This window comes from Bos indicus x Bos taurus, chromosome 1 (genome assembly GCF_003369695.1).
Source record: "Bos indicus x Bos taurus breed Angus x Brahman F1 hybrid chromosome 1, Bos_hybrid_MaternalHap_v2.0, whole genome shotgun sequence".
NCBI classification, from domain to species: Eukaryota; Metazoa; Chordata; class Mammalia; order Artiodactyla; family Bovidae; genus Bos; species Bos indicus x Bos taurus.
This window is the reverse complement of record NC_040076.1, coordinates 126,033,189-126,048,964: the sequence shown is the minus strand read 5'-3', so window position 1 is coordinate 126,048,964 and position 15,776 is coordinate 126,033,189. Positions and strand designations below refer to the sequence as shown.

General features: G+C 36.0%; 1 protein-coding gene across 4 annotated transcripts in view; it reads right to left on the bottom strand.

The window, feature by feature from the left end:
- Nucleotides 1-15,776, bottom strand: part of XRN1 (5'-3' exoribonuclease 1) — a 112,441-nt gene that overhangs the window by 82,713 nt on the left and 13,952 nt on the right. For all 4 annotated transcript variants that reach the window (XM_027544378.1, XM_027544387.1, XM_027544395.1 and 1 more), the window contains exons 3-13: nt 15,126-15,223; nt 13,875-13,984; nt 13,675-13,785; nt 11,587-11,669; nt 10,264-10,351; nt 10,014-10,182; nt 9,061-9,128; nt 8,606-8,743; nt 6,643-6,709; nt 6,331-6,436; nt 274-363 (exon numbers count right to left, since the gene is read on the bottom strand). In XM_027544378.1, coding sequence (XP_027400179.1) covers nt 274-363; nt 6,331-6,436; nt 6,643-6,709; nt 8,606-8,743; nt 9,061-9,128; nt 10,014-10,182; nt 10,264-10,351; nt 11,587-11,669; nt 13,675-13,785; nt 13,875-13,984; nt 15,126-15,223 — 1,128 coding nt within the window. The remainder of the gene's footprint in view (nt 1-273; nt 364-6,330; nt 6,437-6,642; nt 6,710-8,605; nt 8,744-9,060; nt 9,129-10,013; nt 10,183-10,263; nt 10,352-11,586; nt 11,670-13,674; nt 13,786-13,874; nt 13,985-15,125; nt 15,224-15,776) is intronic.

Below are 15,776 nucleotides of genomic sequence, written 5' to 3'. Positions count from 1 at the left end.
TTATGATAGAAAATTTTAAATCCTTAGATTAACAGAGAGCTTTTTATTATGGGCCATCTACTACAGCTAGGAGTATCTTTGTTATAAAAGGATCTTTTTAAAATATTACAATACTAAAAAAGATTCTTTTCACTTAAACTTGGCTGTATGTATTTTTTAAAAAATACTATTAATATCACAAATAAAAGTAAAAAGAAGAGATTATCAAATGAGCTTATAGTAGAATGAGCCATTATAAAATATAAAACTTTATTTTTGTTTTTATTCCCTCACCAGCTCCAGGACTGAACTCCATGATAGTAATAGTGCAAAATCCACTGTATTGCCTGAACATAACATGCAGCTTGATCAGCCAGAAAGTCACTGAAAATAGAAAAGAATATTTTCATTATAACATTATTTTCTGAAGACAGGCCATTGTGTTTAAAACATGGTATCTCCTAATATCACATTCTGTCTCACATGATTTAATCAATGAATAAGCCAAAAACTGCAATCAGAAAAAACTCTAAAGTATTATTAAAAAAAATTCTATCATGCCACATTAAAAATTTGCCTTATAGTTTTCCTAAACCAACTATCAGAATACTTAAACCTGCTGTACATACTTATTCAGTCAATGTACTATATCTTTGGTATCAAGTTTGAGGGTTTAATGAAGCTTTCTAAACAATGGCACTACCACTTTCTTACATATTCAGAGTGTGATAGAAGACAAAGATGGAAATCTTATTTAGGAGGATGCCTGAGTGAATCACAGAAGGAAATCAGGAAGATCTTAAAATCTGGTTATAGCAGCTAGAACATATTTTGAAAAGTGTTATATCCACTGAACAATATTCCCTTTAATGTCATTTTCTCAAAAAAACTAATATTTAAGGTAAAATAATCACACACACACACAGCAAAAAAAGAGCACCCTGGGGACTTCCTTGGTGGTACAGTGGCTGGGAGTCTGCCTGCCAACTAAGGGCACAAGAGATTGATACCTGGTCTGGGAAGATCAAGGCTATGGTTTTTCCAGTGGTCATGTATGGTTGTGAGAGTTGGACTATAAAGAAAGCTGAGCACTGAAGAATTGATGCTTTTGAACTGTGGTGTTGGAGAAGACTCTTGAGAGTCCCTTGGACTGCAAGAAGATCCAACCAGTCCATCCTAAAGGAAATCAGTCCTGGGTGTTCATTGGAAGGACTGATGTTGAAGCTGAAACTCCAATACTTTGGCCACCTGATGCGAAGAGCTAACTCATTGGAAAAGACCCTGATGCTGGGAAAGATTGAGGGCAGGAGGAGAAGGGGACGACAGAGGATGAAATGGCTGGATGGCATCACCGACTCAATGGACATGAGTTTGGGTAGGCTCCAGGAGTTGGTGATGGACAGGGAAGCCTGGTGTACTGCAGTTCATGGGGTCACAAAGAGTCGGACACAACTGAGCGACTGAACTGAACTGAACTTGGAAGATCCCACAGGCTGGAGAGCAACTAAGCCTGTAAGCCACAATTGCAGAAGCCTGCAAGCCGGAAAGCCTGTGCTCCACAAGAGAAGCCTGTGTACTGCGACAAAGAGTAGCCCCCGCTTGCTGCAACTAGAGAAAGCTCGTGAGCAGCAACAAAGACTCAGAGCAAACAAAAATAAAATTAATTAAAAAAAGAGGACCCTAGGTAAACCCCAAAGTGGCTATAAAACTTGTTAGTGTTTGTTACCAAAATTCAGGTAGAGATTTACCATCTGAGCCAACAGGGAAGCCCTCAGGTGGATACTTCTAAGTGAAATTGTAGATTACATATTTCTGAAAGTTATATTTTTTAAAATGAATGACTCTTATTATAAAAGAAATGTTTCATTATTGAAAATTTAGATAATGATGAAAAGCATTTTTATTACCTTATAGCAATCACTATGACATTTTGGTTTTTTTTTTTTCAGTCTTTTTATCCCCAAGTTTTTCCTTTTTAAATATTAATGAGAGTATACTGTGTATATGAATTTGTATCCTCTTTTAAAATTTGTATTTAATAATATACTGAAAGTATCTTTCTAAATTTTTATGAACTTTTCATAACTACCAGTTTAACAGTTCTATTATTCCAGAAGCACTAGAGATGGCAGAGATAGTGACTGTAATGAGGAGGAAGTGGAGACAATTATGATGAACCTTCTCACTGGACACACACATTGTTTCTAACTTTTTACTATTTAAAAAAATTTTGTAGTAACTTCCTTGTGTATAAAGATCATCTGTGTCTAGTCTATATTTTTATGATAGATTAATAATTAGAATTATTGGGTCAAAGGCTTTTAGATACATACTTTCAAAAATATTTTAAAAAAATAATTTCTATTTATTTTTGGCTGTGCTGGATCTACACTGCTGTGCAGGCTTTTCTCTAGATGCAGTGTGTGGGCTTCTTATCGCAGTGGCTTCTCTTCTTACAGAGAATGGCTCAGTAGTTGTGGCAACTGGGCTCTAGAGGACAGGCCCAAGAGCTGTGGTGCAAGGACTTAGTTGCTCTGCAGCATGTGGGAACTCCCCAGATCAGGGATTAGACTCGTGTCCCATGCATTGGCAGGTGGATTCTTTACCACTGAGCCACCAGCAAAGCCCTCCAAAATTATTTTGCCTACTTATATTTCCATCAGTAATTAAAGGAAGAAATCTACCACCACTCCCGGACCAACACTGAATATAACAACTTAAAAAGATTTGCTTATTTGCTAGGCAAACAAACCGTATCTCATTTTCATAACCTCATATTTTAATATATAAAAAGAAAAGGAAATAAAACAGAAGAGTAGTCCCCTAGCAAATCAAGCATTTAATTGCAGCTACTATACTTCTCTATAACATAATCAAGCAAATATAAGAACTAAGGAATAAAGAATTAAGTGCATAACTATTATAAATATTTTATTTCTAAGTCTCAAAAGTCCTACTTGCTAATGATATCTGCCAAAACTTCACATGACCTGATGAGTTGTACTACAATTTCTTTATCTCTAGCTACCAGAGATAAGTGTGAATACAGGCCTTACACAAAGGCTATGTCTAGACTAGAAAACAGTCTGAGTAAATGGAGCAACATGGAAATCTTGGGTCTTTCCTTGGGCAGTCTCTAGGAAAGATTCTCAGTATTTCATTTTTTTAAAAAGTAAAAATAATAGTACAGAAAATATCTAAGTATAGTACATACAATAAGGGTACAAAGAATTTTATGAAACTTTTATCTCACTGACAGAAAAACAGCCTCATCTGATGGTTAAGGATGGGCTTCGGAGCCAGACTGCCTGTTACTTATATTCTGGCTTTGCCACTCATTACCTATGTATGTCACATGGAGCAAATCACTTAAATCTCTCTATTCCTTAACTTCCTCTATTTTAAAATAATAATAATTCTACTTATCTTAAAAAACTGTTGTGAGAATTACAACAACTTAACATTTTCACATTATGTACATATATTTATATATGTTTATATTTTTAAATTATAAATGAGTTATTTTTTAAATGTTTAGCACAGTACCTGGCACTAGACCAGATGGTCAATATCGAGATCAGATTGATAATGTTCTTTGCAGCCAAAGATAGAGCAGCTTTATACACAGTAAGCAAAAACAAAACCTGGAGCTGACTGTGGCTCAGATCATGAGCTCCTGACTGCAAAACTCAGGCTTAAACTGAAGAAAGTAGGGAAAACTACTGGGCCATTCAGGTACGACCTAAATCAAATCCCTTATGAGTATATGGTGGAGGTGACAAATAGATTCAAGGGATTACATCTGATAGAGTGCCTGAAGAACTATGGACAGAGGTTTATAACACTGTACAGGAGGCAGTGAATGAAAGCATCCCAAAGAAAAAGAAATGTAAAAAGGCAAAGTGGTTGGTTGAAGAGGCTTTACAAATAACTGAGGAAAGAAGAAAAGCCAAAGGCGAGAGAGAATGGAAGACATACCCAACTGAATGCAGAGTTCCAGAGAACAGCAAGTAGAGATAAGTAAATGAACAATGCATAGAAATAGAGGAAAACAACAGAATGGGAAGGATGACATATATTCAAGAAAACTGGAGATACCAAGGGAACATTTTATGCAAAGACGGGGAAGATACAGAACAGAAATGGTAAGGTCCTAATAGAAGTAGAAGAGATTAAGAGATGGCAAGAATACACAGAGGAACTACACAGAAAAGGTCTTAATAACCCTGATAACCATGTTTGTGTAGTCACTCAACTAGAGGCAGCCATCCTGCAGTGTGAAGTCAAGTGGGCCTTAAGAAGCATTACTACAAACAATGCTAGTGGAGGTGATGGAATTCCAGCTGAGCTATTTCAAATCCTCAAAGACGATGCTGTGAAAGTACTGCACTCAGCATGTCAACAAATTAGGAAAACTCAGCAGTGGCCACAGGATTGGAAAATGTCAGTTTTCATTCCAATCCCAAGGAAGAGCAATGCCAAAGAATGCTCTAATGACCAGATAATTGTGCTCATTTCACATGCTAGCAAGGTTATGCTCAAAATTCTTGAAGCGAGGCTTTAGTATACATGAACCAAGAACATCTAGATGTACAAGTTGGGTTTCAAAGATGCAGGGGAACCAGAGGTCAAATTGTCAACATTTGTTGGATCATGGAGAAAACAAAGGAATTCCAGGAAAACATCTACTTCTGCTTCATTGACTATGTGAAAGTCTTTGACTGTGTGGATCACAACAAGCTGTGGAAAATTCTTAAAGAGATGGGAGTACCAGACCACCTTACCTGTTTCCTGAGAAACCTGTATGCAGGTCAAGAATCAACAATTAGAACTGGACATGGAACAACGGACTGGTTCAAAATTGGGAAAGGAGTATGATAAGGCTGTATATTGTCATCCTGCTTATTTATCTTACATGCAGAGTACATCATGTGAAATGCCAGGCTGGATGAATCACAAGCTGGAATCAAGATGGCCAGGAGAAATATCAGCAGCCTCAAATATGCAGATGACACCACCCTATGGCAGAGAGCGAAGAGGAACTAAAGAGCCTTCTGAGGAGATGAAAGAGGAGAGTAAAGCGCTGGCTTAAAACTCAACATTCAAAAAACTAAGATCATGGCATCCGGTCCCATTACTTCAAGGCAAATAAGGGGAAAAAATGGAAGCAGTGACAGATTTTATCTTCTCGGGCTTCAAGATCACTGCAGACAGTGACTGTAGATATGAAATTAAAAGATGCTTGCTCCTTGGAAGAAAAGCTATGCAAACCTAGACAAACCTAGAAAACAGAGACATCACTTTGCCAATAAAAGTTCATACAGTCAAAGCTATGGCTTTCCAGTAGTCATGTATGGATGTGAGATTTGGACCATGAAGATGGCTGAGCGCCAAAGAACTGATGCTTTCTAACTGTGGTGTTGGAGAAGACTCTTGAGAGTCCCTTGGACTGCAAGGAGATCAAACCAGTCAATCCTAAAGGAAATCAGTCCTGAATATTCATTGGAAGGACCGATGCAGAAGCTGAAGCTCCAATACTGTGGCCATCTGATGCAAAGAGCTGACTCACTGGAAAAGACCCTGATGCTGGTAAAGACTGAAGGCACAAGAAGAAGGGGACGACAAGAGTTTGAGATGGTTGGATGGCATCACTGATTCAATGGACATGAGTTTGAGCAAGCTCCGGGAGTTGGTGATGGACAGGGAAGCCTGGTGTCCTGCAGTCCATGGGGTTGCAAAGAGTTGGACACAACTGAGTGGCTGAACTTTAGAGGGCTGTAGTTCAGAAATGTGAGCCACCATTCTAGAGGTCAAGTTGTTAAGGAACTTTTATACTAGTTCTTAACCTGAGGCTGAGCCAGGTAGCCTTTGAGATAAGTGTGATGTGAGCTTCAGAAGAAATGAAGAAAAACACTAACCATTTTCTATCTGGCCATTTTTATCATAGGCATACAGTTGAGACTTGAACAATGCAGAAGTTAGAGATGCCAACCCTCTTGCAGGAGAAAATCCACTCATAACTTTAGTTAGCTCTCTGTATCTGCAGTTCCACATCTATGGATTCAACCAAATGGGAAACATGTAGTACTGTATTAAGTCTTCAGTAAAAACAATCCACATGTGAATGGACCTATGCAGATCAAGCCCATGTTGTTCAAGGGTATACTGCATAATACATGCCAATGAATATTATCTTCTCCAAAACCACAGTAGTTGAAAGGTCTACAATAATTTGTGAAACAAAAAATCCTTTCTTCCCATTACCATAATCATCAAAATTATGCTGTTTTCTGTAGAACTGCAAAGTCTACTTTTTCCTACTTTAAAGTAAAAGCAATGGCAATAACATACTCAGAAACTACGTCAACTCCCATCTTTGTCATGTAATATGTTCTTTTATATTGCCTAAACTCGGTTTCAAATAGGTCATCATCTTCCATCTCTTCTTCTACATTGTCTGGAAAAAAGATAGACAGACAGTGACTGACAATTATGAATATTCCATTTTTCCATTTAATGCTTTGATAAATATGTCAAAGTAGATGTTTATAAACTATCACAGAAATCTGTGAATTCAATATTACTGAATTAGTCCTAATAATGGAATATAATAACTATTCTGTCAAAAAAAATAACATATATTAAAATACAGTTTGTACTCACCCTTAGAAGTTACCACTTCTTCTCCATTTTTGTCTAAAGCAGCCCAACATATGGAATTTTCCTGGCCCTATTAAAAATTATAAATCAATATAAAAGCAAGATATACTTCAAGATGAGACATTTAACAGAAAGATTTATAAAATATTAAAGATAGCTGAATTATCTTTAAGTGACATACTGTAAAATTTTATTTTAAAAATAATCCTCAAATGCTGTGTAAATGTTTTTGGTTTTATATCACTTGTTTCCTGAAGCTATAAATCTTTATTATTACAACTTAACATTTAGGCCCCTCAATGATAAGTATTAACAATGCTCACCAATACAAAAAAGAAATATATTTAATTACATATGTTTTCTAAGAAAAAAAAATTTTCAAAAACATTTCATTTACTTAGAGAAAAGTACACAATCAATATCAAATCCTTTCAACTTCAACATTTTTATATGTCAAATTCCGGGCTACTGTTAACAAGAAACAATCTGTTTATAATGGAGTCCAATAATTACAACTATTACCTATTTTTTATATCTCTGGTTCCCATCATTCTTATACCTCTACCCTCCACTTCTATTTTCTTCCATGCAACTCATCTGCTTTTCTAAAGTTCTTCCATTTCATCACATCCTTCATATCCTGCCATCTATTTTTCCATTCTTGTTGATTTCATCCTTTCTCTTCTCTATTTTCTGATTGCCTACCAACTGCCAGTGACTTTCACTAGTTCTTCCAAACTAGGGCCTCTGCCACTTTTCTTGCCTGGGCTGTTTCTCCAGCTTCCTTTTTTTACCTGTGTCTCTAAAGTTAACTACATACCCCCAGATGACTTGTGAAGTTTAAGGAATGAGCTGAGGTGGGTGGAGCCAGGGATTACTAATATTTAATTTTGTGATTACACGTCCCCCAAAAGTTGCAGAGCCTGTTTTATTAAGATAAAAAACAGAGTAGAATACAGACTGCTGCTAAGTTCCACAGAGGAAAAGTTAAGCAGTTAGAAAGACTACACTAAACAAAATCAGGATAGCTGCCCTTTCTGGAGCAAGAGATATTAGGCTTGAACCTAAACAGAAGCAGTTCAGCAAAGAGAGTGCAGGAAGCTCATCAATATCACCAGAATCCAATAACTATAGATTGACTGAGGGAAATTCCAGAAGAGGTTTATTTTCCAAGCTAACACACATAAGACATTCTTTATGACTTACAAAAGGTGTTTTACAGGGTACTGCTACTGCTGCTGCTGCTAAGTCGCTTCAGTCGTGTCTGACTCTGTGCGACCCCATAGTCGGCAGCCCACCAGGCTCCCCTGTCCCTGGGATTCTCCAGGCAAGAACACTGGAGTGGGTTGCCATTTCCTTCTCCAATGCGTGAAAGTGAAGTCGCTCAGTCGTGTCCGACTCTTATCGACCCCATGGACTGTAGCCCACCAGGCTTCTCCGTCCATGGGATTTTCCAGGCAAGAGTACTGGAGTGGGGTGCCATTGCCTTCTCTTTTACAGGGTACTAGCATATTCTAATTGGCTCTATTATTCATTTATTGAGCACCTAACATTTACCATATACTGTGACACTGTATTGTATATATGATTTTATATATAAATTATTTCTAGAGAAAAATAAATGATCTTATAACATTAAATGCTATAAATATTCACATTTTTAAAGAGATAACTAATTTTCTGGGTTCTTAGAAATGTCTCTACACTTATTAATAGAATGGAAGAGCAAAGAAAAAGCAATGCTTTTCAATGGCAAAAATAAACTGCTTTTCAAAGATCAGATTTAAATGACAGTATCTAATAGAGAAAAAGAAATCAAACAATTTTTAAAATGTACATAAAGGAAAAGAGGAAATGAAACCAAAATGAGGAACCCCAAAATCATAAGAAAGAAAATGAGAAACAAGGAATATCAGTTTTACCTTTACAGGTAAAAAAATGAAAGGACACCTAAAAAAACGGACACCTTTGATTTTTTCTTTTCCTTGTAGCTCTTGGCTTCTTCCGCGGCAACACCTGCTGCTTCATTGAGGTACTTGTTACCAACTTTGCTTTCAAACCACTTTAGGTCCACAAAAACTTCACTGAAGTGTTCTCGATCAAACTATACAGAAACATTTAAATTTATTTTAAAATAACTTAAGTATGTCTAGAAGAAAATAAAACAAACTTTTAACAATGACTGCTTCTAGGGCATAGGAAATCAGAGGATATTACTTTTGATGCACATAGGGACATCATCTACTACTCTGAAAACTAAAACTAAAAAGCAAGTAGAAATAAAAATAATTTAGACGGAATTATTTATACAAAATAATTGGAGTAGAACTATAAAAATGTGTTCTTCTGGTATTATATAATTGGTTACTGACCATTTGTAGCTACCCTGGGACAGAAAAACAAAAACTTATAGTTACTTACATCCGATAGTTTCACAAGGTATTTTTCAAATCGAGGTAAGTTGAGATGCCCACTTTCATTAATATAACCTAAAAGGAACAAAATCTGAATTTGCACTACATGCTGACATTTTTAAAAAACAATTTTATAAAATTCTTTTTTACAAAACGTTGAGTTTTGACATTCTACTAATCAAGAAAAAACACTCAGTGTTGGACCATCTAAGTGACCCTAGTTCCTACAAACTTGATGTTACTATAATACACAATATGTAAGAATTGAAGCAAAACAGAAAAAGTTCCAGGTTTACATAATAATAATCCTCCTAAATTTCCAAACACTGGGGTGACAGTTAATTAAATTAAGTAAGTTCTAGAATTGAGGTCATTTATTTGATATACTAACTTAAGAAGAAAAAGACCAATATCCTGCTATTCGATTGACTGACTGATTGATTCACTGTATGGTTTGCAAGATTCTAGTTGCCTAGCCAGAGACTGAACCTGTGCCTTTGACAGTTTAAGTGTGGAGTCCTAACCACTGGACCGCCAGGGAATTCGGCTGTCTGCTTTATTCAGCATCGTCACTACCTGTCAGTTTCCCACTGTAACTTAAAAGTCTCTCCCTGATAGTAAATACTCTGATGCTTATCCATTCAGAAACTGAATTTCTACAGTTAAATATGAAAAGAGCTAAGTGAAACCAACAACCTCTGCAGGCTTTTGTAAGCCATTAAAGGTAGAGATTAGTTAGGTATCTATGAATAAATGAGATTGCTTAACTTGTGTCATTTCTCTGTTTGTGAACCATTGAAAATTGCAACTTTAGAACTTGGTGCCTTCTACTACAAGAAACTCCAAATTCTTTTTCTACTTTAGCTCTGCAAGCAATAATCTAATAAACTGAGTGACATTTCCAGGGTTAGTTGAGTTTTAAATTAAAGTAGCCTCAAATGAATATTAAACTTTTCTTACCCCCAAGTTCTGGCAGGATGGTAATATATGTTCCATAAAGAAGAGGCAGTGCATCATGATTAATATGTAAATGAGGTAGATGAGGGATAAAATCATTGCCAACAAGAAATCCCATCAAAATCCAATCATCTATTATCCTTTCAATATCATATTTAAATGTGATCTTGTCCTATAGCAATATGAAGAAAAGAGTCAAATCCTTTGGAAATTTCTGCATATTCACCTCTGATCTATTTATATTAATACTTACTTTTAATGCTGAAAACTCATAGTCAATATACTCTCTCATTAAAGACAAGTGTAGGAGGTGAAATGTGGTTTCTTCTGGTGCGCATACCCTGTAATTAGTCAAGATGATCAACACAGAATTAATTATATTTTTAAGGTTCAAGTTTAATAGTGCGGCTTGAAATAAAATTTATCACTGCAGTATAATTAATTCTTGACATTAAGGCATGTAATTTATATGTAAGCTGCAGGGTAATGTTAAGATAAAAACATAGTAACAATTATAATAGATATAAAGTTCAAAATAATTGGTTTACAGCATGCTTTCTGTGGAAGGACTCACAGAATTCAGAAAGTCTAAATAATAAATAACAAATGTAAGAAACCAATGGGATCTGTTCTGGCCCACTTAAGGCTGGCCACCAGCAAAAGGCATATAGACTAGTGAGTATACATACTTTTATATCTACTGCAGTATAGGTTAAAGCTTCAGTGGTGCAGCACTATTACTTTCTCCTCTTACCTTTCCCTGGCTTGGTCCAGGGGTCTATATTCCTGGCTGTTGGCTTATATTCCAAGATTAATTACAAGTAAGAATATAAGTTTTTAAGAGCATATTAAAAGCACTTATCCACCATGAACATATGGCATTTTCCACAGGAATGCAAAAGTGGTTCAAGATAAATCAATGTAATATACCATATTAATAAACAAAGGAAAAAACCCACATACTCATTCAACAGAAAAAGCCTATGTCAAAATTCAACACCCTTTCATGATAAAAATACTCAGCAAAGTAGAAATAGAAAGGAATTTCCTTAGAATGATTAAGGGAATTTATGAAAAATCCACACAGCTAATAGCATAATCAATGCTGAAAGACTGAAATTAACTTGAGATGGATCAAAGACTTAAATGTAAGAGTTAAAACTTATAAAACCCTTAGACTAAAATGGGAAAAAGCTTTATGACACTGGATTCAGCAATGATTTCTTGGATACTACACTAAAAAGTGTACACGACTCAATGGCCATGAATTTGAGCCAACTCTGGGAGACAGTGAAGGACAGGGAAGGCTGGCATGCTGCAGTCCATGGAGTCGCAAAGAGTTGAACATGACTGAATGACTGAACAACACTAAAATGTATAGGCAAAAAAAGAAAAATACAGACTGGAACTCATCAAATTTAAAAACTTTGTACATCAAATGACACTATCAACAGAGTGAAAAGGCAGCCCACAGAATGGGAGAAAATATTTACAGATCATCATATGCCTGTTAAGGGATTACTATTTCTAATTTAATTTCTAGTCTACCTTCCAATATATAGGCAGTATGATTTACCTTTGAGTCTTTTTGCCACCAAATCGAACTTCTTCTCTTAAAAGAGAGAAATGTGCCTCATGACTTGTTAATCCAAGCATAATCTGTTGAAAAATGATTATGAAATGTTTTTATTCTCTCATTTTTTATAGCATCAGGTTCACAAAAGCAACCAACATTTCTATATAAAGAAGAACATGCTTATTTAAGGAAAATAATTAGCAAGTTAAATATATAAACTTCAAAATATGATCCATTTATAGGTGATGAATGCGGTAAATTGTGTGTACTTTCCTAAGAAAACAATGTTCACCTTAGACTCACATAACCTTTACAACCACACCACTGCATCCCTATAATAATAATCTCTCTTGGTTTTTCTTTCTTTCTGCTTGCCATGCGGGAATGGGAAGGAATTAGAGGCAATAGCATTTCCACATCAGAAGAATACAGGATTCTTCTGGAGTTCAGGATACCTTTAGTATGTGAAAACTTGGGAAAAAAACTGGGAAAGGATCTTTTCAGTTAATATTCTCACATAGTATTCTAATCCCCAAAGTAAGTCAAATAGTTTAGTGAGACATATCAACAAACTGCAATGCAGAGTTTAATTTAATCCCGATTCACACAAAATAAAACATTTATGAATCAATCAGGGAAATGAAAATACTGAATGGTTTTCATATATATTAAAGTGATTTATTAATATTGTTTTATATGGGATAATGACACTGGAGCTATTTTATTATTTTTAATATTCTCAATCATGATTTATAGATTAAATAATATAATGTCATATACTTCAAGAATCCAGAGGAGGAGGAAGGATACAGATGATTAGGAAAAGGAGCTGAAAGTAATCGAAGGAGGAAGGACACAAAGATGTTCATTACGCTCGCTCTTCTATTTTTGTTTATACTTGCAAATTTCTGTAATAAAAAGTTAAAAAACGTCTAGCAGGGACTTCCCTTGGTGGTCCAATGGTTAAGAATCCACCTGCCAATGCAGGGGACATGAGCTCAATCCTAGTCCAGGAAGTTCTCACACTGCTGTGGAGCAACTAAGCCCTTGAGCCACAACTACTAAGCCCATGCTCTAAAATGAGAAGCCACTGCAAAGAGAACCCTGCACAATGCAATGAAAAATAGCCCCCACTCACTGCAACTAGAGAAAGCCCGCGTGCAGCAATGGAGACTCTGTGCAGCAACAACAACAACAACAACAACAAAGTCTAGCAAACTTTGGTTACGGAGTTATCAGATCAGGTGGTATTAAAAATCCCGTATTAAGCATGAGGATAAAAAGGGTCCTCTACCCAGAACTCAGCAGAGAATTCACAGCACTAGGGTCAGTCAGGTGTGAACACTAACTATATGCACCTGTTGATCATAAACAATGGCAAAAGAACACCTTTTCCAAATGTTTTTAACTTTGGTAACAGCAGAAGTAGCAATTATTATCATGTCTCTAATATTTCTTTCGGAGAAGGCAATGACACCCCACTCCAGTCCTCTTGCCTGGAAAATCCCATGGACGGAGGAGCCTGGTAGGCTGCAGTCCATGGGGTCGCTAAGAGTCGGACACGACTGAGCGACTTCCCTTTAACTTTTCACTTTCATGCGTTGGAGAAGGAAATGGCAACCCACTCCAGTGTTCTTGCCTGGAGAATCCCAGCCTGGTGAGCTGCCGTCTATGGGCTCGCACAGAGTCGGACACGACTGAAGCAACTTAGCAGCAGCAATATTTCTTTCCACAACTAGAAATCTGCTAATATTAAGACTAAGTTTCCTAAATAGGTATTTATCATAATGGCATCAGTTCAGTTCAGTCCTGATGAACTCTCACGCTCAGTCGTGTCTGACTCTTTGCGAACCCATGAATTCAGCACGCCAGCAGCAGCAGCAGCAGCAGGCCTCCCTGTCCATCACCAACTCCTGGAGTTCACTCAAACTCACGTCCATCGAGTCGGTGATGCCATCCAGTCATCTCATCCTCTGTCGTCCCCTGTTCCTCCTGCCCCCAATCCCTCCCAGCATCAGAGTCTTTTCTAATGAGTCAACTCTTCGCATGAGGCATTAAGACTACAATAACAATAAGCATTTTACCTACCAAGTCAGCATCTAAGCCATAAAGACAGTGCCTGGTGTTTGGATCATGATCTGGCTTTGCCTTCTCGGATCTGATAAACTCCATGATTTTATGCTCTCCTTCTCCAGGAGTCTAGATATAATGTTAAAAAAAAATGTAGTAATATGCTACATTTCTCAAGATTCAGCTAAAAAACTATTTAAATAAGAAAAGATAATAACCTCATGGCCTGAGAAGTAGATGGTAACTCCTTGCCACGATTTGTCTGTAGAAATTTTCATATTTACAAAGTACTTCAGATGTTCGTGTAACCTGGCCATGAATTCAGTCCCTTTAAATAAAAGGATTTTAGAAATTTAATCTGAGTAGGAAATAAAAACAGAGTTATCAGTGATAGCATGAAACTGGATATGGGTGTGGAGGTTGAAAGCTCTCTGGCTTATCTTGAAAAGCAAATCATGTTGCAGCTTTCCCGAGCAAAGATCACAGCTATTTCCAATTTCACTAGTCAGCCCTAAATGAAGTTAATGTCAGATACAGAAAGTCAAAGAATTTTACTACTTCCTTGGGAGTATACTTCAAATATTTTCACACAAGGGCAGAGTTTCAACTCTCTAACAAACTTAAATCTTCTCTGCTGGATTCTAAAAAGTTTTTGTTTTCTTTTTGTAAGACATGCAGCCTCAATAAGATTGCCAATAACCACAACAACTGTTATTATTACTACTTTTAACTCAAAAAAATTACTATTAATCTGGAAACAGAGTATACAATGATTATATTTTAGGAAAAGCCTAGATGATCAACAGTCAAGGCAACATAGTCTTAAACCATATAATGATACAACTGCTTGTTAAACTGAGCACTGTCATTAGGGCACTTAATGAAAGCAAAAACTACCACAGTAAAGAATTAATGAGAAGATACAATTTTAAGACTTTTCTTCAATGTGAAGGGTTATAATGATGTTAGACTCTAGGAAGTGCAGACTATGCTGTTGCGTTTAAAATTAAACTTGTAATACTGATAATTAATTCTTAAAGTCACAGAAGTCTTAACCACCTCTGAGGAGCAGAACAGTAAGCATTCTAGATAGGAAAAATGGCTTTCTTATCCAGAATAAAACAAGCTGGCTATATGAACCTGGGTGAGTCACAACCTCACTGAGTCAGTTTTCATACAAATAAATGTCAAGAGTAGTAGGACTGATCTTGTAAGTTCGGTCTAGGTCAGGAATTTTGTGCATGTGGGAGAATCCTGTCCACAGCTGCTTTTATCAGCATCTGTAAATTCCTACAGTGGGTCTTCATAGGGGCATTTATAACCAAGGTGACCAAACCATCTTATGAAGCGACATAACTGGGAAAATACAACAAATGGAATTCTAAGGACACACACACAAAATAGAGGTTACAAAAGAAAACTAAATTTACATTTTAAATTTCCTAGAATTTTTCTCTCAGTGAATTTACCTGGTGTAATACAGTTGGAATCAAATCTGGCCTCTGCAGGAAGAGTTTCTCCTTTTTCTATTGCCTTTTTAATTTTCTCTTCAGCCTCCTTTGCTGACCTTAAATGTTAAGGGGGAAAAAAAGAATCCTCAACTTTCTGGGGAAAAAAGAGATCTCTACATACAGTAAACTGTCATTTAGAAGCTTTTGTAACTAAAATACTAATTCATCAATTTTAAGTTCAAAACATGTAAGTTTTGAAATGACTACAGTCAATAAAGATGAGCCTTAGAGTTGTTTATTTATTTAAAGAATTAAGTTTTTCAGCTATGGACTATAGAAGCAGAACATTATAATGGTGTAAAACTGACGTAGAATGTTATAAATACTTATTATAAAATAAATCTTTTCTTATCACAAATATACATATTGGTTCTAGAAAAATTTCAAAAGTATAGCATAAACATTCATTATATGCACTACATTTAATAACATCAAACAAGAAGTACATTACTAAAAGGATCTCTAAGAATATTACATAAAAATAATTATAAAATTATAATGTACAACTTTGGATTCCCTCATGAAAATATCTAAAATGAAAGCCTAATAACACTAATGACATCAGTAGCCAAAATGATTTCATTTTTGAGGCAACAGAGTTTACTAGGA